Source organism: Emys orbicularis, chromosome 1 (assembly GCF_028017835.1).
Source record: "Emys orbicularis isolate rEmyOrb1 chromosome 1, rEmyOrb1.hap1, whole genome shotgun sequence".
NCBI lineage: Eukaryota > Metazoa > Chordata > Testudines > Emydidae > Emys > Emys orbicularis.
In genome coordinates, this window is record NC_088683.1 from 115,962,733 (window position 1) to 115,990,526 (window position 27,794).

General features: G+C 45.5%; 1 protein-coding gene across 1 annotated transcript in view; it reads right to left on the minus strand.

The window, feature by feature from the left end:
- LOC135891577 (sodium- and chloride-dependent betaine transporter-like) overlaps window positions 1–27,794 on the minus strand; it is a 55,616-nt gene that overhangs the window by 10,251 nt on the left and 17,571 nt on the right. Inside the window, exons 9-13 of the mRNA XM_065419164.1 lie at window positions 27,434–27,546; window positions 26,347–26,484; window positions 24,404–24,506; window positions 16,688–16,788; window positions 7,731–7,901 (exon numbers count right to left, since the gene is read on the minus strand). Coding sequence (XP_065275236.1) covers window positions 7,731–7,901; window positions 16,688–16,788; window positions 24,404–24,506; window positions 26,347–26,484; window positions 27,434–27,546 — 626 coding nt within the window. The remainder of the gene's footprint in view (window positions 1–7,730; window positions 7,902–16,687; window positions 16,789–24,403; window positions 24,507–26,346; window positions 26,485–27,433; window positions 27,547–27,794) is intronic.

The following is a 27,794-nucleotide window of genomic DNA, read 5'->3' on the forward strand; positions in this document are numbered from 1 at the left end:
TCAACCATAAAGGATGGACAGAGTGCCTGTTGGATGGTACATTTCCAGGCTGTGCTAAACCAGCCAGAACCATTAACACATACTGAGAAACGTGAAGACATAGCAGTCTTATCTATATCACTACAAGTAATCACCTCGGAGGAAGGAACTAAGACTACAAACCAGCTGAAGAGTGTTAAAGCACCAGGCTAGGATAAAACAAATGCTGAAATGTTAAATGCTGGGGAGGAAGACATGGTCAATTACATGTGCAGGCAGTTGAAGAGTGGTCTGGAGAAGGGACACCCGTCCAAAGATTGGAGAAGAGGTGTTATCTGAAAAATCCCTGAAAAGGTAGAACAGCTTATTTGTGATTACTAGAGAAGGGTGATACTCCTAGCTGTACCTGGGAAAGTGTTTTGTATTATCATTTTGAATGGGATGAAAACTGCTATTGATAAAGTACTCAGGGAAGAACAGGCTGGATTTCAATCTGGTAGGTCATGTTCAGAACAGATTTTCACCTTGAGAAGACTCATTGAGAAAGTTGCATCACATGGGTCAGCAGACTAAGGACTCAGTGATTCATAGATGCCAAGGGCAGAAGGGACCATTGTGATCATCTGACTTCCTGTATAACACAGGTCATAGAATTTATATTTTAGAAAAACATCCAATCTTGAATTTAAAATCATGAGTGATGGAGAATCCACCAGGACCTTTGTGATCAGACACAGACTGCTACGGTGGTTTGGCCATACCATCAGGTTACCCGTAGCAGAAGCGCAAGGTATGTCTTAAATTGGATTCTTCCTGGGGGGAAAAGAAGACATGGAGGACAATGAATGACTTAATGCACGATGACTGAAAATGATGTTGCCATCATGGAGACTAGATATTATTGAGTCAAACATCTTGCTCTGGACAGACAGCAGTGGGGAAAATGGGTTGCCTCATGCGCCACTAGGCTCAGGAGATTCCACAGCTAAAAGCTTAGAACAGTCCCACTAGTATAAAAGTGCTTATACCAGTCTAGCTTATTCCAGTGTGGGAAGGGGATTAAGGTATACCCACAAAAGGCACCTTTATACCAACATAACTGCATCCACATTAAGGGTTGTACCAGTATAACCGTTCCAATTAAAAACAACAACCCTAACCGAAATAGCAATACTGCTACAAAATCAGTGTAGACTAGGCCCAGGTGTTAAGGGCCTTTCCAACTGCATAAAGCTGGTCCAGCTGATAAAAGACCCTTTCCCTGTGCAGAGAGGGCCAGTAAAGCCAAGTCACTTGCCTAAGAGCACAGATGTAGTCAATACTACAAGGCAGGTCTCCTGACTCCCAGTGCTGTTTCCAATCCAGGAGGCTGCATTCCTTGACTGTCTTCTCTAACTTCCTCCCTTCCCCATTTGCTCAAGGCTTTTTCTCCCCATCTCCTCTGAATGGGGCTTTGCCTTGTAACTCATTAGGCACCCAAGGTGGGCACTAATCAGCACTGCCACACAGCCTGTCACGTCTAATTAAGTTAGAGTTCCTAGCCAGGAAATAAGAGCCTCGTGTACACAGATTCACCTTCCCTGAGGTGACAGAGCTGGAAAGGACATTGTGAGCCCATTTTTTCCCCTGATGCAATAGTACTGCAGGGTTCTCCTCTCCACTCATCTCATGTAGCGAAATTTGAATAACTCCCCCCAGTTCCCTAGAGTTACATTCCATCCTCCCCAATTCATTTACATTTCCATCAGCCTGAGCTGTCATTCAAACTGGGACAAACAGGGGGAGAGCTGCAGTGGCACAGGAGCCAGCAAACAGAGCTGTAAACAGGGGAGTTTGAGTGGGAGTTTGCAGGGGGAGTTTGGGGGAAGACTAAGAGAGGCAGGCAGAGAATCAGACAGGCTAGCGAAGGGAGTGTGCAGTGTTCTAGCAGTGTTTTGGTGCTTGTTGGGGGTTTCTTTTGCTGTGGGTGGTGGTGTTTTGGTTTGGTTTGTGTTTCCCAGGTTTACAGGATTTAGGTGGGAAGCCTATGACAGATTCAGAGGCAGCAGTGGAGGTGACCCAAGCAATGGAAGACACAATGAAGATGACTGGATGTGGAAGCTGAGGCATGTACATGATCCTGGAGGGGGTACCTCATAAGAGTTTCATCTGCATGAAGTGCCGCCTGATAGAGCTGATGGAAGAAAAGATCCGAGGATTGGAGATGCAGGTGGAAACTCTGGTTGAGGTTAGAAGGGGGTTCGAGCGGATGATGGATCAAAGACATGAGGAATCTGAATGGAAAAGCTCAGACTTGCAGATGGAAACAGGACCACAGAACTCTGAGGGGAGACTGCTGGGTGAGGAAAGTGGACAGTGGAAGCATGTGACTAAGAGAACCAGGCAGAGGAAAAGACAGGCTAGTGAATGAGAAATAGAGCTCAGGAACAGGTTTGCAGAGTTGCAAAATGAAGAAGGGGCACAGCAGGTGGTCGCTGAAGGTGAGAAGGCAAGGAAGAAGAGAAGAGCAGCTAGTCCTATAAGAATAAGGAAAGCGTCAATGGAGATAACACCACCAAACATGAGCCCCAGGAGGATACGGGATGGGTTGTGGAAGATTGCAAGGGTGAATAGGAATCGAGAGGACTTGCAGCCAGAGGGAACAGGGGATAGACTGGAGAATCGCACCGTCACCAGGAAAAGGCAGGTCTACGTGATTGGAGACTCCTTACTGAGAAGAATAGACAGGCCTGTAACCAGAGCTGACCTAGAGAACAGAAGGGTGTGATGTCTGCCGGGTGCTAAGATACGGGATGTGGACCTGAGGCTGAAGAGGATCCTAACGGGAGCGGGAAAGAATCCGCTGATTGTCCTTCATGTGGGAACAAATGATACAGCTAGATTCTCACTGGAACGTATCAAGGGAGACTATGCCAGGCTGGGGAAGACGCTTAAGAAAATCGAGGCTCAGGTGATCTTCAGTGGGATTCTGCCTGTTCCTAGAGAAGGGCAACAAAGGTGTGTCAAGATTATGATGATCAACAGATGGCTCAGGCAGTGGTGCTATAAGGAGGGCTTTGGGATGTATGGCCACTGGGAGGCATTCATGGACAGAGGACTGTTCTCTCAGGATGGACTTCACCTGAGTAGGGAGGGAAATAGACTTCTAGGATGGAGGCTGGCACAACTGATTAAGAGAGCTTTAAACTAGGAATTGGGGGGAGATGTCCAGGTAATCTCCACGCCGGATTTTAACATTGAGAGGGAAGAAAACAAAGAAAGAAAGGATACAGCCGTGGGTAGGAGAATGGACATACGGAGGAAGGGTAGTGTAGATACCATTCTAATAGGTGATACTGGTGGTAGAATGTCTGGGCCTAATCGGGTAAAGAATGTGAGCGAAGCCAAACATCAAGAATTAAGATGTTTGTACACCAATGCAAGGAGCCTAGGTAACAAAATGGAGGAACTAGAGTTACTGGTGCAGGAAGTGAAACCGGATATTATACGGATAACAGAAACATGGTGGAATAGTAGTCATGGCTGGAGTACAGGTATTGAAGGGTATGTGCTGTTTAGGAAAGACAGAAATAAAGGCAAAGGTGGTGGAGTAGCATTGTATATCAATGATGAGGTAGACTGTAAAGAAATAAGAAGGGATGGAATGGATAAGACAGAGTCTGTCTGGGCAAAAATCACATTGGGGAAGAAAGCTACTAGAGCCTCCCCTGAGAGAGTGCTTGGGGTGTGCTATAGACCACCGGGATCTGATTTAGATATGGATGGAGACCTTTTTAATGTTTTTAATGAAGTAAATACTAATGGGAATTGTGTGATCACAGCAGTCTTTAACTTCCCAGATATAGACTGGAGGACAAGTGCTAGTAATAATAATAGGGCTCATATTTTCCTAGATGCGATAGCTGATGGATTCCTTCACCAAGTAGTTGCTGAACCAACAAGAGGGGATGCCATTTTAGATTTGGTTTTGGTGAGTAGTGAGGACCTCATAGAAGAAATGGTTGTAGGGGACATCCTTGGTTCGAGCGATCATGAGCTAATTCAGTTTAAACTAAATGGAAGGATAAACAAAAATAGATCTGTGACTAGGGTTTTTGATTTCAAAAGGGCTAACTTTAAAAAATTAATGAAATTAGTTAGGGAAGTGGATTGGACTGAAGAACTTGGGGATCTGAAGGCAGAGGAGGCCTGGAATTACTTCAAGTCAAAGTTGCAGAAACTATCAGAAGCCTGCATCCCAAGAAAGAGAAAAAAATTCATAGGCAGGAGTTGTAGACCAAACTGGATGTGCAAGCATCTCAGAGAGGTGATTAAGAAAAAGCAGAAAGCCTACAAGGAGTGGAAGATGGGAGTGATCAGCAAGGAAAGCTACGTTATTGAGGTCAGAACAGGTAGGGATGAAGTGAGAAAGGCCAAAAGCCATGTAAAGTTGGACCTTGAAAAGGGAATTAAAACCAATAGTAAAAGGTTCTATAGCCATATAAATAAGAAGAAAACAAAGAAAGAAGAAGTGGGACCGCTAAACACTGAGGATGGAGTGGAGGTTAAGGATAATCTAGGCATGGCCCAATATCTAAACAAATTCTTTGCCTCAGTCTTTAATGAGGCTAATGAGGAGCTTAGGGATAATGGTAGGATGACAAATGGGAACGAGGATATGGAGGTAGTTATTACCACATCCGAGGTAGAAGCCAAACTCGAACAGCTTAATGGGACTAAATCGGGGTGCCCAGATAATCTTCATCCAAGAATATTAAAGGAACTGGCATATGAAATTGAAAACCCATTAGCAAGAATTTTTAATGAATCTGTAAACTCAGGGGTTGTACCATATGACTGGAGAATTGCCAACATAGTTCCTATCTTTAAGAAAGGGGGAAAAAGTGATCCGGGCAACTACAGGCCCGTTAGTTTGACATCTGTAGTATGCAAGGTCTTGTAAAAAAATTTGAAGGAGAAAGTAATTAAGGACATTGAGGTCAACGGTAATTGGGACAAATTACAACGTGGTTTCACAAAAGGTAGATCGTGCAAACCAACCTGATCTCCTTCTTTGAGAAGGTAACGGATATTTTAGATAAAGGAAACACAGTGGATCTAATTTACCTGGATTTCAGTAAGGCATTTGATACGGTTCCACATGGGGAATTATTAGCTAAATTGGAAAAGATGGGGATCAATATGAAAATTGAAAGGTGGATAAGGACCTGGTTAAAGGGGAGACTACAACGAGTCATACTGAAAGTTGAACAGTCAGGCTGGAGGGAGGTTACTAGTGGAGTTCCTCAGGGATCGGTTTTGGGACCAATCTTATTTAATCTTTTTATTACTGACCTTGGCACAAAAAGTGGGAATGTGCTAATAAAGTTTGCGGATGACACAAAGCTGGGAGGTATTGCCAATACAGAGAAGGACCAGGATATCCTACAGGAAATTCTGGATGACCTCGTAAATTGGAGTAATAGTAATAGGATGAAATTGAATAGTGAAAAGTGCAAGGTCATGCATTTAGGGATTAATAACAAGAATTTTTGTTATAAGATGGGGATGCATCAGTTGGAAGTAACAGAGGAGGAGAAGGACCTCAGAGTATTGTTTGATCACAGGATGACTATGAGCCGCCAATGTGATATGGCCATGAAAAAAGCTAATGCGGTCTTGTGATGCATCAGGCGAGGTATTTCCAGTAGAGATAAGGAGGTGTTAGTACCGTTATACAAGGCACTGGTGAGACCTCATCTGGAATACTGTGTGCAGTTCTGGTCTCCCATGTTTAAGAAGGATGAATTCAAACTGGAACAGGTACAGAGAAGGGCTACTTGGGTGATCCGAGGAATGGAAAACCTGTCTTATGAAAGGAGACTCAAAGAGCTTGGCTTGTTTAGCCTAACCAAAAGAAGTCTGAGGGGAGATATGATTGCTCTCTACAAATATATCAGAGGAATAAATACCAGGGAGGGAGAGGAATTATTTAAGCTCAGTACCAATGTGGACCCAAGAACAAATGGATATAAACTGGCCATCAGGAAGTTTAGACTTGAAATTAGATGAAGGTTTCTAACCATCAGAGGAGTGAAGTTCTGGAACAGCCTCCCAAGGGGAGTAGGGGGGCCAAAAGACATATCTGGCTTCAAGACTGAGCTTGATAAGCTTATGGAGGGGATGGTATAATGAGATTGGTCTTGGACTATTAGCGGTAAATATGCCCAATGGCTTGTGATGGGATGTTAGATGAGGTGGGATCTGAGTTACTACAGAGAATTCTTTCCTGGGTGTCTGGCTGGTGAGTCTTGCCCACATGCTCAGGGTTTAGCTGATCGCCATATTTGGGGTCGGGAAGGAATTTTCCTCCAGGGCAGATTGACAGAGGCCCTGGGGGGGGGTTCGCCTTCCTCTGCAGCGTGGGGCACGGGTCACTTGCTGGAAGATTCTCTGCACCTTGAAGTCCAGGAATTGACAGAGTATAGAGTTGCCTCAGTCAAACTCCCTTTTCCATTGAAACTCTTTGCACAAGAGAGTGGGAGGGGTAGAGATAGATGCTGCTATGACAGCTCTGTGCCACACTGGGGGAATCCTCCACTAGCCGGATAAGTCAGCATTATGGTTGCCTTGCATCATCATAGTCGTTCATATCGGTTGCACATAGAACTGTGGATCTGGCCCGCTCCAGGAAGGCCGATAAGACCCATTCTCACCACATTACAACACTCAGCTAGAGAATCAAAGGGCTGACAGGAAAAGGGATGCATTGGAAAGAACTGACAGATATGGTCACATGCCTATAGAGGAGAGGTAGATGATAGGAGACATTTCCACTTGGTCACCCCATTGATTCACTATATTCTTTTTGAAGCACTTCCAAACAGTTTGGGCCAGATTCTCCATTTCCCTGCATATCGTGTCATCATTTTACACTAGTGCAAATTGCTCCCATTCTAACTTATGCCAACTTTACACGTATGTAACCAACGAACACGGTGACAGGCCTCAGTGAACCACGCCCTCCTCTATGTCTATCCCTTTAAAGAAATGCTACGCACTGAATTGTCTGAATGACATTCACGATCGTGAAAACTGCTGTACTGACAGTGCCACAGATCAAGGACAGCATGGGCAGCATAAGGACTATCTTCATCCCCACTGTCCCACTCATGCGTCTCAAATGTGATCCACAGTGACCACCTCTGGAAGCAGGAGGGTACTTTATTCCCCACACCTCTATTCATCTGTGGCCTCTCTTTTAAGCCTCTCAACAAGAGGTTCAATTAGGGCCAGTTGCCGAGATGGTTTCGTACTAGTGCAGTAGAACCTCAGCGTTACGGACATCAGAGTTATGAACTGACCAGTCAACCACACACCTCATTTGGAACTGGAAGTATGCAACCAGGCACCAGCAGAGGAAAAAAAACAAAACCCAAATACAGTGCAGTTCTGTGCTAAATGTAAACTACTAAAAAAATAAAGGGAAAGCAGCATTCTTCTTCATAGTAAAGTTTCAAAGCTGTATTAAGTCAATGTTCAATTCTAATCTTTTGAAAGAACCATAATGTTTTGTTCAGAGTTACGAACGTTTCAGAGTTATGAACAACCTCCATTCCCAAGGGTTCATAACTCTGAGGTTCTATTGTACTGGATGGAGACCATCTATTCCTTTCACACAAGCCAATGGGAAGCACTCACACAGTCTTTAGTCACTGATGACCTGGGCTGGATTTGAATCTGGGACCTAGAAGTTCTGGACCTTCTTTTACCTTCTTTAGTGATCCCCTGGTTTTCAGCAGGATGAAAATGACGTAGAGTGGAATGCAGATCATGGAAGAGAGAGCCATCAACCAGCCCAGAGCGTAGCCCCACGGAGGGTACACGTACCAGTTGTTGTATTTGAGGGGGGTGTATTTGATCAGTGAAAATAGGAAAGTCGCCTGAGGAATTAAGAACATAAAATCAGAATAGCAGGTGGGTACATGGTGAGTCAGAAACAGGTGGTGAGAGATGGTTCCTGACAAGGGATGTATAAGCAGTAGAAATTTGTGATCTCCTTACGTAGTTATATCCTTGTTCCTAAGTGTTCGGGAGTTGGAAATAATGTCATGGGTATGTACACTGCTGTTACTTACCAGCCTTAACTGAGTTTTGAAACATTTTTTTGGTTTTGGAATTTTCCCTCCCCCCTGTGCAGTTTTCCATTCACCAACCCCTCCCCTCCCCTGAACCTTTGGGATGTGAGTCTCTGTGCTCTTCTACCTCCTATCCCCCACCTTTCCTTACCCAAATCCTTACCTTGCCTTGCCCTCTCCAACATGGATCCTCTGAACCTCCAGGAAATTCCCTCTCTCTCCAATGTATGTGTAGGAGGAAGGTCCTTATTTGTAAGCTCTCTGTAGTCAGGGTGCAGAAACTCTGGAGCAGCCAATCAGGGGCTGCAGTTTGGGCACCTTCTCTGGTGACTCCTGGCTTAGTCATGCCTCTGACAGGACTGACTTTTGAGCTCTGAGAACAGCCATGGGGCACCCAAGGCCCTCTCTGAAAATACTCGTTGAAAGATGATCTCTCAGCCCGTACCCAGCCCTATAGAGCACTCAAACCACTGAGCTCTCAGCAACTCATGCATGACCAAGCAGCGGCTCTGAAAACTCCCTGATTGTTTTCAACTCCCATTGGAGCCCTCAGGTGGCAGCTCCAACAGCTATTTTGCCTATCCAAGCTGTTGAAGATTTTGGCCATAGTTGCCTGATCCTGATCCCATTGAGGTCAATGGCAAACAAATGTCATGATGTTCACGGGAGCAGGATTAGGCCCATACCATCTGCTGAAATCAATGGAAACAGAACTGGGCACGAGACAAAAATAGTTAATATCTTTCCTTAATTATAAACTGTTTTCTTCAAACATAGTTGGTGGGTGCATTTTCAAGGTGATTTCACTATATGGAAAGCAAAGGGCAGGAACAAGATGTTTTTGAATAGCGGGAGTCATCGAAATGTAGACAGAAGAGAACATTTCAGAACAAGGTAATTCTTTAATGGGCTGAAATTCAAAAATGATTTGATCAATTCCCTTCAGGCTTTGCAGATACATTCTCCTTTGCCTGCAGAATAAATATGCCAATTTTCAGGCTAAATGAAATTTCCAGACCTAAGACAAGGCTTTACAATGGAAACTGATTCCAGCTTCAACTAAAGAGAAGCTACTGCTCCTCCACAGTGTGGGGAAATAGAGCAGGGTGGCCTTCTTTCCGATAACCAAGATCCTGGGCCTGAAGACCCTGAAACATCTCCCCTAGAAATCTGCCATACTGAGGACTTTCGTGGGTAATGGGGTAGGCCTAAAAGCCTGAACCAAAAATCAGTTTGTGAGGCTATGCCCAGTCAAAAGTAGCAACAGAGGAGGGAATGAAAGAATAAATCTCCCCCCCCCCCCCCCAGCAGTACTGGTGAAATATGTTCATGGCTAATGAAATATAATAACCGCTTGTGTGAAGCAATAGGTAACTTTAGCTAAATGCAAACTGACTCATGCAATTTCTCCTTTGCATGATCTGTGACCTACTCCGTGATTCCAGCTATCTGCAAACTAGCCCCCCCCCTTAAGCCTTTGCTGAAATCCCCCGGAAAATGACATAGTTCAAGTCTTAAGAAATGTACCAAAGCTAGGGCCGAGCACCACCCCTGCGGAAACCACCAAGCGCCCTTCTACCCAAACAAACACCCACTCCTCGGAAATTAGGTCAGAGGGTAGGGAGGGGGGTGAGAGGACTGACCCCAACCCCAACACCCTAGCTCGTGATCACCCCAAACCCAGCCTGTGATTTGCCCCCGAGCTCGTGTTCACCCCATGCCCAGCTTATAATTGGTCCCCAATTTCTTAACTCATGACGTATTGTTTGTACCCTGCTTGTGGTTTAATGGAATAAAAGCAGCATGTGAGCTGTTGCTAGGTGTGTTGGTCTCCGGACCACACCCCAGTGCGCACTGGTTTGTATGTCAATAAACTGGCCTCAGGCTCTGAGTCTGTGAACTAAAATGACTGCGTGGGGGTCTTTGACCACGACAATTTGGGGGCTCGTCCGGGATCACTCGACGTCCCACCGGACCGGAGGACCGTGGACCGCTCTCACACCGATCCCAGGCGCCAGGTAAGAGACCCTTGTCTCTATTTGGGCTTCGGTGGGGAGCTGCCCATAGGCTCTGGGTTCAGGTGAGGGCGCGCTGTGATCCGAACCTTTTGAGGTAAGACTCATTTGCCTGACGCCTGTTCGTTTTGTGTGTGTCCGTTCTGTAACTTGTCTGTTTAAATTCTTGCATCATGCTGCGCTCTCTTAGGCTATAAGCTAGGGGGGAGGGCGTAGGTGACTGTCTGTTTTGTGGTGTGTACACGAGGTCTTAGACCCAACGGTTTCCTTGAAACAGCCTCGGTGAAATTACTGGGACATCCGTCTGGCAGTTAAACACTTTTAGAGTGCCAGCCCAGAATAAAAACAAGTTTCGGATGACAGGATATTATTCAGGCAGGAACAGAGGCTGAATAGGCTGGGTGATCTCTCTGGGACATAAAGGAAACCACCACTGACTCAAGAACTGAGTGGCCCGAGGACTAGAGGTAAACAACTGAAAGGGTTTCTAATCTTGATAAGAACAAGAAGTACGCCAAACTCCTATGCTTTGCCTTTTTAAGCTTTCTATATTGTTGCTTGCTTAGCTTTGTGGCCATATCCCTCTGGGCAGTGGTGATCTCAGAGGGAGGTGAGGGACCGGCTGCAGGAGCACCCCGGGAAAGTGGACCCCATAGTGAGTAGGGGCGTAATCCACCGAACCTGTAGGACGCGGGTGGACCCCTTAAGCGAGGTGGGGTATAATCCCCTGAGTAGAGTAGAGGGGGGGCAGAATCCACTGCCTGGACTTCAACAGGAGTTGGGGCGTAATCCAGGAGGACCCAGTGCAGCCGAAGGGGCCGGAGTAGCTCCCACTAGCAATAGGCTGGCGGACCACACTAGCAATAGGCTGTGTGAACTGATGAGACCTGCGGCCCGGGGATTGACAGGACTCCCACTAGCAATAGGCTGGGGGCTGGAAAGGACTGTTATAGCAAAGATCCCGGTTTAGGTGTGGTGTGATTGTAGGTCGCAAGGTGACTCCGGGACTTGCTACGGGCGGGGTAAGGGACCGTGAAGGGAAGTAGCGGAGACCCCCGTTTTGTGTAAAGTAGAGTAGTAGGTCCCCACCCTTTTCTACCCATTAAGTGACAATTGTGTCCCTTCTCGCTCGGAGAGCGGGAAGGCCCCGGGAAACCGTCCAAGTACTCCTAGGCAGTGGTGCAACCCATCCCGTTCTCTTGAAGACGGGCCGGTGCTCCCTGCTGGAGGAGGAGTGTACGGCGACCACCTCCTTGCTCGGAGAGCGGGGGGGCCCCTAAGGAATCCGTCCTAGTACTCCTAGGTAGTAGAGTATCCCATCCCGTACTCTTGAAGACGGGCCGGTGCTCTCTACTAAGGGAGGAGAGTACGGTGACCAAAGCTTTCCTAATTTTTGTGTGATTGGCCTACGACCAAAAACCCTTCCCCGAATCTTATCTTCCTCTGGAGCAAGAACTCGCGTGTGGGTTGGATCACTGTGGAGTGAGCTCCCTCCCCTTGCTGTGTGTGAAGGGGAGCCCCTGGAAATCGTTTGCCAAAACCTGGGGCAATCGGGCATCCTACCCCGTTCCCCTAGAGGGCGGATTGGTAACTCGTTGCCGGACAGGGTGCATGCGAGGACCTCCCTTATAAATCCTCCCCAGTGGTGTGAATGTTGAAAGGGGTGAGGCTACACCCAGGTTTAAAAAGGAGCAAGAGGGAAGGATTGCTCTCCCCCGGAAGAGAGAGCAGAGCTTATTGCAGTGTTCTAATTTGTGTAATATAGATTTTAGTGTTGTTTAATTATTCTTCAAGCATGATAGCAAGTGTTTTAGTGTTGTTGTGTTGTTTAACCACTCTTTAAGTATAATAATAATTGTTTTGTTAAATAATTGGTCATCTTCTACAAGGAGAGTTGGTAAAAACAGCCCACCCTCCTTGCTGAATTGATAGTAAAACAGTGCCTGTGCCCATAAGAAAAAAAGGATTGGGCCCAAGCGGGCAGACAACCGCAGTTTGAGGAAGTCAGGAGAGGGGGGGGTTGAGGGGTTAACTCTGTAGTTGCTGGTGAAAATTAAGTAATTGCAGAGTTGGCTTCTTGCTTTCTTTCTTTTATAATAGTGATTGCTTGAATAGTGGTGTAACATGCAGTCTATATGTTTTTATAGAAACTTAGTAATAAGTCAATATAATGTAACTGGAATAGTTTTAGAAAAAAATATGGTAATAAGTGAATATAACGTGACTGGAATATGCTTTATGCAAAAGGTCTCTTGTATGGTATCATTACAGAGCTTATAATCTACTGAGTATAGTCATCTGATTTGTACCACTCTTGTATCTAAAACTGGAAATATAAAATGTATCTCTCTATCAGTGTTATAGAGGGCAAACAATTTATGAGTTTGCCCTGCATGGGCTTGTGCAGGGTAAAACGGATTTATTTGGGTTTAGACCCCATTGGGATTTGGGCATCTGAGTGCTAGAGACAAGCACACTACTGTGAGCTGTTTTCAGGTAGACTTGCAGCTTTGGGACAAGTGATTCAGCGGGGTCTGTGTTAGAGCAGACTGGAGTGTCTGGCTCAGCAAGACGGGGTGCTGAAGTCCTAGGCTGGCAGGGAAAGCAGGAGCAGAAGTAGTCTTGGTACATTGGGTGGCAGCTCCCAAGTGGGTTTCTGTGATCCAACCCGTCACAAATGGCATAAGCGGTAAAACTATGAATAAATGTTAAAAAGGAAATTCTTGGTTTCTTTGCAGCCATTCCTTTGGGAGTGTCTGTAAGTAATCCAGGCAAAAGGTTATTAAGGTAAAATCATTTGACTATAAGAAAAGGTTAGTTAAATTTGTTAAGAAACACTCCTGGTGTGTATAATTTTTGTTTTATAAGTTTAAGATAAGTTAATGTTGTTTTGGGGTTATGGAACCAAGGACAACATTTTTGCCAAACAAAATAAACTAGTGTTGTTTAGTTTTGGTATTTAGCATTTAATCCTTAAAGTAATTTAGTGCTTTGCAAAGTTTAAATTGTTTTAAAATGGAAAATTTTAAATCTGTTTTGGATATTTAAATTAATTTGTTCAAATGTTTAAAAGTTATAATTATAAGTGTGTGTTAGTTTTGGTGGTGTATTTTCTTGCAGAGAGGGCAAATGCAGGATCTTGGATGAAGGTTTTGCAACAGTTTTGTATTGGTAAAATATGTCATGCGGGGGCTGTTGTGGAGCTTTTGCTTAAGAATTTTGTATCACAATCTGGCATATCTAAACTGATTATAAAAGAGCTATGTGCAGCTTCACAGATCCAGTATGTGTGCAGCTTCACAGATCCAGTATGGCCAAATGCCCTTTAAAGGCCACTCCCAATCAAAGAACCAAATTTAGCCCTCATAAAAAATTTTACCAGGGCACCCAATGCAGCTACCAACAGTGCCCTGCTGGCCTAGCTCAAATAAACAGTCATTTAATAAATCACACAATAGTCAGGCACTAACTAAATGTGTTAGGTCTTTTTATATACAGCAGTCCTGCCACTCGCTAAAACCAGAGACTGGGTCTGCATAAGGGTCCATCAGCAAAGAACTGCCCTGGCCCCATGCTATGGGACTCTTGTCCGCTGACCAATCCATTAAGCCTTCGGACCTTGCTAAGAAAACGACTTCTCCACCTGAGGCCATAATAAAGCCTCCAACCAAGCAAGGTGATTGTGCTGGTAACCCCTCCCTTGCAGCCTCATTGCCGGACAGCTAAGTGAACTAAGACTACGAAATCTTGAAGAATAGCTTGCGGAAGCTAGCCAAAACTACCTGAAGATGAAACTTTTAATATTTCTCAGCCTCTCCTCCTTAACGAACTTGGGGTGGGGAGGGAAAAAGTAATCTTGGCCAATCAGTAGCCTCCGGTTTGGCCTGTGTCGTATTGCAGTGTATTCCGGCTCTATATGGTTGCCCATTGTTGTAGTCCCCGCTCCCCAGCTACTCCCCCTTGTATCTTCTCCAATTCCCATACAAATCTGTCTGGCCATAGCCTCAGGGAAAATTCAAGTCTCGGAACAACGAATGTGGTATAGCACATCCTACCGATGAAATTGTTGTTTACAGTGGTGAATTGTGCTAAATGCTACTATAAGAACCACCACTTTCTCATTTCCCTCTCTGCTTTCCAAATAACTACCTAGTACCCTGATTGTTTTCAGAGAGTGGCCATTCAACTGGCCCAGCTTGTGCAGTGGGAAAGTTTTTATTGGGGAAAGGGAGGCGTAGTAGAAGGAATCTTACATAACCTAACTAGAGTAGCCGCTATTTGGACAATAGATAAAACCCGGGATCACGAAGAAAGTCTGGGAAATTTGGAAAGGGCATCAGGCCTCCTTACTGAGGCAGGGTTAACTAACACCTATACCAATATAAAAGCCCTCCATGCCTTGTCAGGACTGGGAACCACAATCCAAACCCTTCTATCAAAATTAATAAACACCCTAGCCTTAGCAGGAAAGGACACTGTCTGGGATTCAGCTTGTAGTCAAATGCAGGATTTCTTTAACGGTCCCTTTTAAATCAGCGGTGGCCTGAAACCCTTACCACTACTGTGGGAGTGCCACCCAAGCTGTGGAAGTGGAGAAATACGTGAACATTGTCAAAATAAAGCTGTGACTCTGTTGCATATACCTTCCAAGCTTCGGAACCGGTAAATGGCACCTGGGCTCCAGTGCACTTACTTGTGCCAAAACCCTGGGCGAATTGTCTATGGGACTGGGTTATCCACAGGCAGGTATGGGAAGTTAAACCACCCCATGAACCTAGCCATTTCATCACCACTCCCTATGATTTTGCTGCTCAACATATCTGGGTGGGTATCGGAATCTTGTGGTCATTATGGCCCTTGGAACCCCCACAGCTATTTTGCCTCCGCAAATTGCATCCTGGGGAAATGATCAATGTATTGGACATGGCCTGTTGGGAAGGAGAAGCAATTGGAAAGGACCCAAAGGGAAAATTATTGTTTAGCAAAAAGGATGGGTGTGCCCTGCCATCTCAGCCCCAAATCCCCATTCCATACAATCTTAACTTAACCACTGCACAAGGCAGCCGCTTTATTACCTGGCCTGGTATGCCCCAAATCTATGTGTCTCTCAACCCAGCCATCCCTCTTACTTTTAATTGGACTCCTCTCCTCTCTAACCGTTTCTTAAATTTAACCTCTCTATTTAACCTCCTCTCCAACCTATCTCGCTTTCAAGCCCAAATACATGTAATAGAAGTAAAATATAACAAAACAGTTAAAGACTTTCAGGCCATTTATAGATTAGGTGCCTTATGTTCTTCTCATAATATTGCGTGTTTTGTCTCTAAAAAATTGGCTCAGCTTGCACCCAGCCTTTCCACTTCTATAGTTGTAAAGATTTTGCTTGGTATTATTTTAGCTGCTTGTTGTGGATTGTTAATTGCCTTTTTGTGCTGCTTATGTAGAGTTTGTCCTATATCCCAGCCTCAGCCACAACCACCCCTCAGGGCCCTGTTCTTTTCCACCGATGTTAATAATCTTTCAGACCCAACTGTTGACCACCTTAGTATAAACTCGGAGTCTGAGTATTGCCCAATGACCTCCATTCTAAATAAGGATAGTGATGCCTATATGGCATCAGAGGAGGGAGATTGTGGGGAAATAGAGCAGGGTGGCCTTCTTTCCGATAACCAAGATCCTGGGCCTGAAGACCCTGAAACATCTCCCCTAGAAATCCGCCATACTGAGGACTTTCGTGGGTAATGGGGTAGGCCTAAAAGCCTGAACCAAAAATCAGTTTGTGAGGCTATGCCCAGTCAAAAGTAGCAACAGAGGAGGGAATGAAAGAATAAATCTCCCCCCCCCCCCCAGCAGTACTGGTGAAATATGTTCATGGCTAATGAAATATAATAACCGCTTGTGTGAAGCAATAGGTAACTTTAGCTAAATGCAAACTGACTCATGCAATTTCTCCTTTGCATGATCTGTGACCTACTCCGTGATTCCAGCTATCTGCAAACTAGCCCCCCCCCTTAAGCCTTTGCTGAAATCCCCCGGAAAATGACATAGTTCAAGTCTTAAGAAATGTACCAAAGCTAGGGCCGAGCACCACCCCTGCGGAAACCACCAAGCGCCCTTCTACCCAAACAAACACCCACTCCTCGGAAATTAGGTCAGAGGGTAGGGAGGGGGGTGAGAGGACTGACCCCAACCCCAACACCCTAGCTCGTGATCACCCCAAACCCAGCCTGTGATTTGCCCCCGAGCTCGTGTTCACCCCATGCCCAGCTTATAATTGGTCCCCAATTTCTTAACTCATGACGTATTGTTTGTACCCTGCTTGTGGTTTAATGGAATAAAAGCAGCATGTGAGCTGTTGCTAGGTGTGTTGGTCTCCGGACCACACCCCAGTGCGCACTGGTTTGTATGTCAATAAACTGGCCTCAGGCTCTGAGTCTGTGAACTAAAATGACTGCGTGGGGGTCTTTGACCACGACAACAGCAATTCTATGAAACAATAGTGCCCCCTCAAATTCTCTTCTTCACTCAGATTCTAGGATCCCTGTACAAACTTGCCTCACCATAGTTTGTACCTACCAGGCAAACACCAGGGGTGACAACTTGCCAGCACATCTTAATCAGCGGCCACGGCCGATAACCAATCATGTCCTCGATGTTGTCATAGAAACGGTCTGCACCTTGACCACCAGAGGAAGGGACAGAGAAAGAGAGAGGTAAGGGTGGTGAGAATTTTTGTTCTTCAGAAATTACTCATGCCAAGTCCAGGTTTAGTTATGCTTTACTAAAATGGAAGCTCTAATTCCATACAGCAGGGATGTATTTGCTCCTCCAGGTGTTCAGAATTTCTGGAATTCAGGCCACTTATTTAGTTGCCTAAATATGGAGATAGGTGCAGGGGCGTTATTTGCTATGGGGCAAGAGGGGCAGTTGTCCCTTGTTAGACCTTGGTTTTCACCCTCACCCATGCTCCATTAGGTCTTCCACTTTTTGCCCTCCCCTTCTCTCCCCTCCCTCCCACCGTCCCCTTTGGGATGTGGTCATCAGGAAAGCAAACCCTGTCCACCTGAATTTTTCTGAAGTGACCCCTAGGGCTAGGTGTCTCACTTTAGGCACCCACTCTTAACAATTTGGGCCTAAAAGAACTCCCTAACCTAGCTGAACCCCCGCCCCCGCAGAATAAACCTGTGGGTATACACAGGCTTTGTAATGTGCCCCGTAGGTCAACAAGAGACAGTTCTGTTAGATTAACTGTGTGGCTGTGGGTGGAGGGGCTCTCTGAAGAATATTCTGCCCTAGTAACCAGATGGATACATCTGGGGCTTTCAGCTTAATTGTCCTAGCTGGTTTCTAGGGCTGGTCCAATATTTTCCCTCAAAATGTTTTTTAAGGCAAATTGGGTTTTTGACAAAGCAAAATTTTCCATGAAGTGTCAACTTTCCATAGAAAATGTTGACCTTTTTTGTTTAAAATCTGAAAACTTTTTGCTGAAATAAAAAAAAAATCTATTTGCAAATGTTGACATGGTGCTTAATGGGAGTTGAAGTGGATGGCTCATGCCCTCATTCTCTGTGGCTGGGTTCCCCAGCTGTATTACATCTTCCATGGTGCACCACATCCATGTAATTCCCATGATGCACTGCAGTGGCTCAGTAAAGACAGGAGATTGGGGCATATCAAGGGATAGATAGTCTGGCCAGGGAGCCCACTGTCCACCCCTAGAGGAATTTGGACATGAGGCACCAGAAAACTCCCATGAGGCAGCATTTCTGACTTTGGCCAAAAATATGCAGTGTGGTGGGTTTCTTTTTTCTCCTGAAAAGTTGAAAATTTCCATACGGAGGAAAAAGCTTTTTTTGGACCAGCTTTACTGATATCAATTTCCAGGTTCAAACAGGACCATGGAATAGTCTGTGTGACATTGCACAATCTTTTCACAGGAACACATTGTGGTGTTAAATACAGCCTGGGCAAATTCATCCCTGGTGTAAATCTGCTGAAGTCAATAGAGTATCATGAACATAACATAAGAACAGCCATACTGGGTCAGACCAAAGGTCCATCTAGTCCAGTATCCTGTCTTCTGACAGTGACCAATCCCATGTGACCCAGAGGGAACGAACAGAACAGGTAATCATCAAGTGGATCCATCCCGTCACCCATTCCCAGCTTCTGGCAAACAGAGGATAGGGACACCTTCCCTGCACATCCTGGCTAATACCCACTGATGGACCTATCCTCCATGAATTTATCTAGTTCTTTTTCGAACCCTGTTATAGTTTTGACCTTCACAACATCTTCTGGCAAAGAGTTCCACACGCTGTGCATTGTGTGAAGAAAAACTTTCATCCTGGATTTCTCTACAGGATCAAGTGGAAGGGAAATCCTGGATGAATGGAGAAAGAGCTCTTTTTCAAACGCAAATATACCAAACAATAGCAAGGAGAACACAGAAGACACCTCTGCACAGGAATCCATATTCTACTAATTATATTTAGTAGTAGTATTGTTAATGTTTCCTTTTCCAAATGTGTTCCAGATAAACACCATTTTCTGTGGTTCCAGTGCGCCCATTGCAAGCAGTGGATGATGCAGTGGAACACGGTGGGACCTGACATGAATGGATTCGGAGTGCCCTTGAACATGAGGTTTGCATGATCTACCTTTCACAAGCAAATGACAACGTAATTAGGCTGAAGAAGTTATCAGTTCACCCAGTCACCATTGCTTTCTAGCTAAGAAGAAGCTGGAGGCACAGCATGTGTTGCCCTTTCTCCTCAGTACAGATTTGGAAGGATTATATGCATTATGGGAGGGAATGCCCTAAAGATCTCCCCAGAGCGATCTTCACTGGAAGGAACAGACATGTCTGCTTTTATCCTGCGCATCCTAAGAGTTGCCAGACTGGAACAAAGCAATAGTCCATGAACCCTAATATCTCCTCTGCAAGTGACCAGTGTTGGATGTTTTAGAAGACATAAAAAACCCATTGACAGTTCCCCTACTTTTGCAAACCTATATCCAGAGGGGAAGTTTCTTTCTGAACCCAGCTGGTGATCTGTTTATGCCCTGAAGCATCAGAATGCAGAGCCCTTATAATGTTTTCTCTAGCCTATAAGAACCACAGATGCTGTTCAAGTTCAAATGTGTCTAATCCATTTTTGAAGTTATTAAATTTTGGTTTTCTCAAGACTATCCAGCAATGGTGAGTTCCTCAGGTTAATTATACGATGCATTAAGGAAAAAAAAGATTTCCTTCAATCCATTTTAAATTTCTTGCTCTCTGTCTCCCCTTGTTCTTGTATTATGAGAAAAGATTAAAAAGGTGCAATTGGTCTACTCATACATTAACTACCATCCTCAGTTTGATTGCCCTTCTTTCTCTAATTTGAGATGAACTCACCAAAGCCGAAAGCAGAATTCAACTATACAACCCATTCATAGGGTAGCATAATTGTCATTTGCAGTCCTATAGAACCTTTCATTTGAGGATCTCAAAGCACTTTACAAAAGTAGATATTATTGTCCCTATTCTACTGAGGAGCAAGCTGAGGCACAGAGAAGCCAAATAACTTGTCCAAGATCTGCCCAGCTAAGCAATAGGAAAGCCCAGAATGGAAACCACGGCCCAAATCCTTAGCTGATGCACACTGGCATAGCTCCAGTTGAGGATCTGGCCCAAGTTCTTCAGACTCTCTGTTCTCTGAGCTATCCACTGAACAGCCGTGTTGTCTGTTTTATTCTCTTTTCTTAATGCAGCCTCAATCACATCTTCAACTAGCACCACACACTGAGCACTGACATGACCATAGTGATGCCTAGATCTCTTTTCTGAGAGGATGAAACAAATTCAGAAGCCATCAGTGCAGGTGTGTATTTTAAATTATTCCTCCCAACATGCATTTATTTGCACTTGTCTACACTGGAATTCATCAGCCATGGTGTTGGCTCATTTCAAAAGTGGCTCAAAAGGTCATTTCAGTTCAGGATGGGATAGAGGGGAGCGGGGGAGTAGAAGTGTGAACTACCGGGACTTGGGAGTCTGCAGATTAAATTATAAGCAATCTGCACAGTAGGCAGAGACATAGCTCTGAAATGTCACATGCAAATGTAGAGCAAGAATAGATCATAGTGGATGGGGAAGCTGCTAAAGTGGATGTTTGCCTCAGATAACCAGTACCTGTTATTCCAAAGCAGAAGGCAGAGCTGAGGAGAAGACTCCAGGATGGACAAGAAGCCGCTGGGGAAGCTGAACAACATCACGAAGAGTAAGAGGCCTCTCTGTTTGAAAAGATCAGGTTGACACTTAACAACCTTCCATGGAACAGAAACATGGGCTCTAAGGAAAGTGATGAAGAATGAAGCAGAGAGATGGTGAGTGGTGCATGTGTGAGTGGGAAGAAATCAAGGGACAGTTTACTGACCATGAAAATGCTATAGTCATGGGCAAGAGTGAGCTGTGTCATGAGGTGGGAGAACTGGGAACCAGCACAAGGCACGGGCAAAGAGAATTCATCGGAGGTGAACAAATGGAAAGACACTGGCAGTCTCCAATGCAAACCTTATGTGGCAATATTTAGATCAGGATAAAGTCTCCAGAGGCATTCACCTTGCCCGAAATAGAGGGAGACTGATGAGGAAGCATTGAAGACATGAATTTGCAAAGCATAACCAGAGAGAAGCTAAAACATGGCAGTCTGGCAAAGAGGCAGCAGAGCCCTCTAAGCAACCCACCCATTGAATGGCAGGGAAAGCACAAGTACCTGTTCAGCAGGCTGAAGCTGCAGAAGGGAAAGGAAAGCAGAAGAGTGAGTGGAGGCATGAGAGGGGAAGGAAAGAGCACCAGCCAGGGATCATGTTATGAAAGAGAAGAGGCGATGGCAAAGATTAGTTGTCCAGGAATCCACGCTGAAGATGGGAGGAGGGCCAAAAAAAAGTGTAATTCATTCTTATGTGTTAATTACACTGCTGTAGCACCCAATCACGATCAGGGCCCCATTCTGCTGGGCGTTGCACAAACACACGGGAAGACACCGAGTCCCTGCCCTGAGAGTTTACAATCACAATGACAGCAGAGCTCCTGAAACACAGCACCCCAGGGAGGCGGGAAGAACTCTCACGCCTCTCGATGGGCTTGGTGCAGCTGGGGCTAGGGCACAGAACTGCCCCCTGTAGCTCCTCAATCCTAGACTGTGCAAACACAGGGCCTGTTCCTGGCATAAATTAGACAAGTCTGGTGGATTCTCTACTAGACACTGACTGCTAATGGTCCCAAGGGGGTGTTGTGGCAGCCAGGGGTCACTGGGGCTATGCTCCCTTCCTCCGGCCTTATCTCCTGCACAGACTACGGGGAGAGGGGTTGGCATAAAGTCACTACAGCCACTATCCCCTCCTGAGGTTCTCCTATGCAGGTGGAATCCTCCAGTGGCTGGCTTCACTGCTTGCCAAAGGAACAGTGTAAGGTATCACAATAGAGAAACAATGGCTTCTCTCTCTCCAAACTCAGTCTGACAGCGCTGCCTCAGCTTCCCTTTGGAAGGTTGTCTCCACAATCATAGGAGCTAGAAACCTCTTCTCCTCCCCACCCACCCTCCAAAAGAGCTTAATTCCTGCAGGAACTGATTATGGGCTTATCTTCATTGCAAAGTTTCACTCAAGTTATAACTCGAGTGTTGCCGCTTAGAGATCAGACATTTCCAGGCCTGGGGTCTACTACTGAGCCGTGCTGAGCACCCACATCCCTCCTTGACTTTAGTGAGAGCTGCAGGCAGTCAGCACCTCTTAGAATCATATCTGACTAGGAGCACAGGATTCATCAGACCAGATGGATCATTATGTCCGGTATCTGATGGTCAGTGCTAGTGCTCCGGAGAAAGGGATAACCCATGCAGTTAGCCAGAGGAGTAATGCTCCATGAGGGTGGTGAGGGGGATCCCTTGTTCTTCGTCAATTTTTATATGCAGGAAGGAGCCCAGAGCTGTCGTAGCTGGACACACATTACAGAAATTAGTGAAAGAGTCCCATAAAGGGAGCTACTCTCCTCCCTCCCTACTAAAAAGGGAACAGATCCTGGGGCCCAATCCCTGTGTGACTCTGTATCTCCACCAGGAGAAGGTCTGTTTGAGGGATGCATCCTAAAGGTGAAGCTCCCCAGGCGATCTTGTGGAAGAAAACCCGGGCTGTGTTTAAATTCTAGGGGGGAGGATTCCATTCATTCTATGGCCATGAGATTTCATTCCCCCTATTGCAGGGCTTCTCAAACACTGCGTGGACCACATTTACAGACAGACGGCCTCCTGAGCATCACGCCTCCCCGTTCACAATTGCACAGGCCACATCCCTTCTCAACTGTGATCGTATAACACCCTGGTGACAACCTCACCGATTGCTCATGTAGAAAAGAATTACTAGCAATGAAGTCAGGGCACGCTTAGCAGTCTGTAATGGGACATAGCAGCTGGGAACGAAGAAGAAAGCCAGCCCTGTTGGGAGCCACTATCCTGCTGAGTGTTAGCATGCTGCGTATTCACAGAATCATAGATATGTGGGGCGGGAAGGGACCTCAAGAGGGCATCGAGTCCAGCCCCTGCTCAGAGGCAGGACCAAGTGAACCTAGACCATCCCTGACAGGTGTTTGTCTAACCTGTTCTTAAAAACCTCCAGTGATGGGGATTCCACAGCCTCCCTTGGAAGCCTGTTCCAGTGCTTAACTACTATTTATAGTTAGAAAGTTTTTCCTCATATCTAAACTAAATCTCCCTTATTTTACATTAAGCCAATTACGTCATGTCCGACCTTCAGTGGACCTGGAGAACAACTGATCCCTGACTTCTTTAGAACAGCCCTTAATATATTTGAAGACCGTTCTCAGCTCCCCCCCACCCCCGCCCCGTCTTCTTTTCTTAAGACTAAACATGCCCAGTTTTGTTTTGTTTTTTTAACATTTCCTCATAGGTCAGGTCAGGACAATACATGTTGTGATTGTAATGGCTTTACTTTAATTTGCACTTGCTGGCTTCATTTCTAAGAGTGTTGAAATGGAGTCAGTAGAAAAAAATGGGGGAGTTGGTTAAAAAAAAAGTGACTAATGCCAGTTAATGGGTTTTCCTTGCCTATGGGTTGGCAGCACCGATTCTCTGGCTTACACTGCAAAGTATTACAGCAGTGGCGCTAACACAAACACACATTCCAAGCTTCCCTATTGCCAGGGATTATGATGCCATCCACCACTAAGTAGCTTCCTCCTGCCTGTCAGCAAGGCATTGTTACAAGGATTTGAGATTTCAGGTCCACAGCTTTAGTCCTGTAAACAGACCAGGCTGAGTCAAACCCACTGATGGCATTTGCCAAAGGGGAAGCACTAATGTAATTTTTTCCCAGCTCTGAAAACCGAGCGTAGAATAAGTTGATAAGTTTTCAGAGCTCTGGATTTGATGGCTGATGCCCCAATAACATGCTGCAGGGAGCATTCTCCAAACAACAGGTACACACTGGGATTAACTGTTCCAGAAGAGAGCTCACATACAGTCCTCTCGCTGCATCAGAGCTGAGATTGAAACCGTGAGGACTGTTTTAGATAACCAGAGCAGATAGAAGGTGAAGTGATGCCCTAAGGCAGCATTTTGGGTGGTCCTGCAATGAATCCATGCTCTGGTTTTTGCATTTGTATAAATCTCTCTCACACAGACACATGCACACACAGAGGGAGCAGGCACAAGCTTTTGGGGTCCAACCTTGCTCCTCTTGAAGTCATTGGGCGTTTTCTATTGATTTCACTGGGCGCTAGATCAGACCTTTAATTTCATTTGTAACTGTGGCCAGACACTATGCAAATGAGTTTTATGTGTGCTAATTCACAGTGTGTATGTATATGGAATTTCAGGTTAAATAAATTGTCAGGATTAAATTAACAGAAAGACAGAGGGAGATTGCATGACAGGTCAGCCATAAAACGGCAGCCAGTGCCACTCCTACGTGGAGAATCCTCTTCTACTCTAAATGAGCATAGTCTGTGTCAGCCAGAAAGGGCTAGAGGTCCACTGGCAGAACAGCACAGTGCGTGGGAGACAGAACCTATGCCTGAATGAGCAGGAAGACTGAATTCACTTCTCTTCCTGGGAAAATCCCTTTCAAAGCAGAGATAAGAATCATTCCTACACTAAGTGTATGGGGACTGAGGAATCCCATGGGTGAACAGATTAAATGGGAAGCACGAGGCATTCCTGCTTTTCCATGGGGCTGACATGGCTATTCCCATTCCTCCCATAGCAGCCTGGGTCCTTGTGTTCCACTTACCATATACCCAGCCAACACAGATGACTTCAAAAATGGCCAGGAACAGTAGGCACGTACCGCTGGCAGCATAATAATCAAACAGCTGGAAGATGTACATTCCACCCTGTGTCAAGCAGAGAAAGGGGAGACGTGGAGGGCTCAGCAGAGGGGTATGTGCAAGAGAAAATGGAATTTGGACAAATACAAAACAAGGCTGAGGGACAGGGGAACTGCACACAGAGCAAAGGGGCATAGGAGGAGAGATCTCTCTCTAGGCCTGTCCACACTAGGAAATTATACTAGGTACCACCAGGCACTAAAATGATGGTCAGGCATGGGGCCAGGATGATGTTTCACAATCATTTCATAGCATGATTTCAGTGTCCACAGAGAACAGGGATCTGGGGGTTTTTTAAACGTTGCTATAGATCATTCTCCCTGGCAAGTTTCTAGCACGGTTTCTGAATGTGGTCCTTGGCTATGTTGAGCTTTGGGCATAAGCCATAAAGTTTAGATCTAGGTGTGAACTACCCTGAAGTTCAGTATGTTTAGATTCCGGGTTTCTAGTTCAAGCCCATCTCTACATGTTGCAAGGGTCCCAAGCATAGTTGGAAGCCCTATGGAAGCAACGGCCTTTGGCTCTCTATTGTGCAATGACAGTATAATGGACTGAGCATTTGTTCTACTCTCAGGAGAGCTATTTGTACAATCTGACTCTCTCTTGTGTTCTCACAACTGGTCTTGACAAGAAAATAGCACCTCCAAGAAAAGAAAAAAGTGGAGCAGATACATTGGAAAATTATTTAACCCCTTGAATGGCCACGGAGACAGAAGAAAAGCTTTCCTATTAATCCCACCAAACACTGAGCCAGCTTTGTGCAGTGTTTAGATTATCCCGCAGTGATGGGCAATGTGTAAAAGCCCCAGGGAAGTTAGATAGGTCCTGAAGTCCTGATGCAGTTTTCACCCAGTCCTTACTCAGGCTAAACTCCTATTGCCTTCTGCGGGAATTCTCCGCAGTAAAATCTCAGTAAGGACCTCTGACTTTTCAGATGACTGCAGGAATGCCATCTAAGAGAGGTTAAGGGTTGTATCAGATAGCAAGATCCTGCTGTCTCCAGAGTGTGGGGAGCAGCTATCAATGACTTCTTTCCTCTAAATCAGTGGTTCTCAACCAGGGGTACACATACCTTGGGGATACTCCAAGGTTTTCCAGGGGGTACATCAACTCATCTCGATATTTGCCTAGTTTTACAACAGGCTACATAAAAAGCACTAGTGAAGTCAGTACAAACTAAAATTTCATACAGACAAAGACTGGCAGCATTCACATCTCACGTGTAGCTCCTCTACTTTTGACCTGAGAGCCATCAGGACTGGAGTTTGGATATAAAGTTCCTTTCAGGTGGCCCTTCCCTGGTGCTAGGTTCAGGGATAGGCAACCTATGGCACGCGTGTCAAAGGCGGCACACGAGCTGATTTTCAGTGACATTCACACTGCCTGGGTCCTGGCCACTGGTCTGGGGGGCTCTGCATTTTAATTTAATTTTAAATGAAGCTTCTTAAACATTTTAAAAACCTTATTTACTTTACGTACAACAATAGTTTAGTTGTATATTATAGAAAAAGACCTTCTAAAAACGTTAAATTGTATTACTGGCACGCAAAACCTTAAATTAGAGTGAATACATGAAGATTCGGCACACCACTTCTGAAAGGTTGCTGACCCCTGTGCTAGGTTATCTCTGAGATATACCCCAGAGGAAGCTCAGCTATACAGTATGACAACATCTCAACTGGCACTATATAAGAAAGAAGAACTACTGGTTCTGATATGCACCAGCTAATAAACTAAGCTAAAGAGAGAGAGAATAACTAACAGTGTGAAATACAAACTTGCTGCAGATAATACTGCTCCAAACAAGTCCATATCCCTCTCCCCCACCATGTACTTCCCTTCTTACCTCAGTGACTAGCATCAGGCCAAGCAGGTAGCATATGACTGCAACGGCCAGGATCAGCAGCTCCCGGTGCCCTTTCTTCTGGAGAACTTCTGGGTACATGTCGACAATGGCCGTCACCAGGCTCTCAACACAGACGAACTGCAGAAGAATTCAAGTCAAGAAACCAAGGACCTAATGTCTCTCTTTCCCTAGCCATCCTCTTTCCCACTTCCATTCTTCCACTCAGTTAGTCTCTCTCCTCTTTCCTACACCTAAAGCATGAACTGCTTGGAAACAGGGAGGTGTAGCTGCATCTGAGTCCCAAAGGAAGTGGAGTTACCACTGGTGCAACATCAGGAATTGAGCACCCTGGAGGAGTGACTGGAACCACATCTGGAACTGAGTGAGATTATCCCAAGCCTTCCACCTGGAGTAGGGAGGATGTTCAGGTACAACAGAAATGACACACGGAACATGGAGACAATAAGGGAATTGCACCTCACCACAAAGGATTATCAAAAAATAAATTGTGTGTCACAAGGAACCACTGTGGTATAAAAGAAGTTACTGCCAGGAAACAGCTACTCTGGAGCCAGGAGACAGTGAGGGTACTGCAGGTCACAAGTCACACCTGGAATCAAGAACACTCGTAGTACAGTGGGAGCTGCCATCAACCTACAGTTACAGATGGGGCTTGTCACAATACAAAGGGAGTCCTAGTGAACTTAGAGGAGATTACTACACATTTTGTGTCAAAGTGCCTGGTTCATGAGAGATGACTGCTAGCCCCAAAGGGCAGACTTGGCGGGAAGGACAAAGAAGTGTGGCTGCTGGTTGTCACTGGATTGTCAGAGACTTATGCTGGAAGGTACAGGTGCTGCAGATCACTGTTAAGGAGCAACACCTAACACCAGCTGACTGCTGGGATGTACTGGCCAGCTCTAAGTATTATCATTCTGAAGTAGTAACATGGATGTGTGACAGGTGTTCCAGGTGGCTGAGAGACACATCACCATTTCCCACCCACGAGTTATGATCTACATGAGGCTCTCAAACATGTGACAGACAACCCTCCTCTTTCCCTCTAACTCCAAGGTATTTACTGTACCTGGCTGTCCAGTCCCAGGAAGATCAGCATAAGGAAGAATAGGCAGGACCAGAGCTGAGACACAGGCATCATCGTTACAGCCTTTGGATACGCAATGAATGCTAGGCCCGGACCTGCCAATCAGATAGCTGAGTAAGGATGAGGTTTCCCCAAAAACACGACCCAGCAACACAGAGACCAGTTTGATGTGCTGTTTAAAAAACTTAGCCTGCCAAGACCTCACTTCCCCAGAATGTATCATGCAATGGTCACTGACACACGGGATAATAACTGCTGACATGGGCTGAGCGGCTGGTTTTGGAAAGAAGAATCAGGGATTTCAAAACAACAGGGAATGCAGCTCTGCTTCTGGACAGTGGCA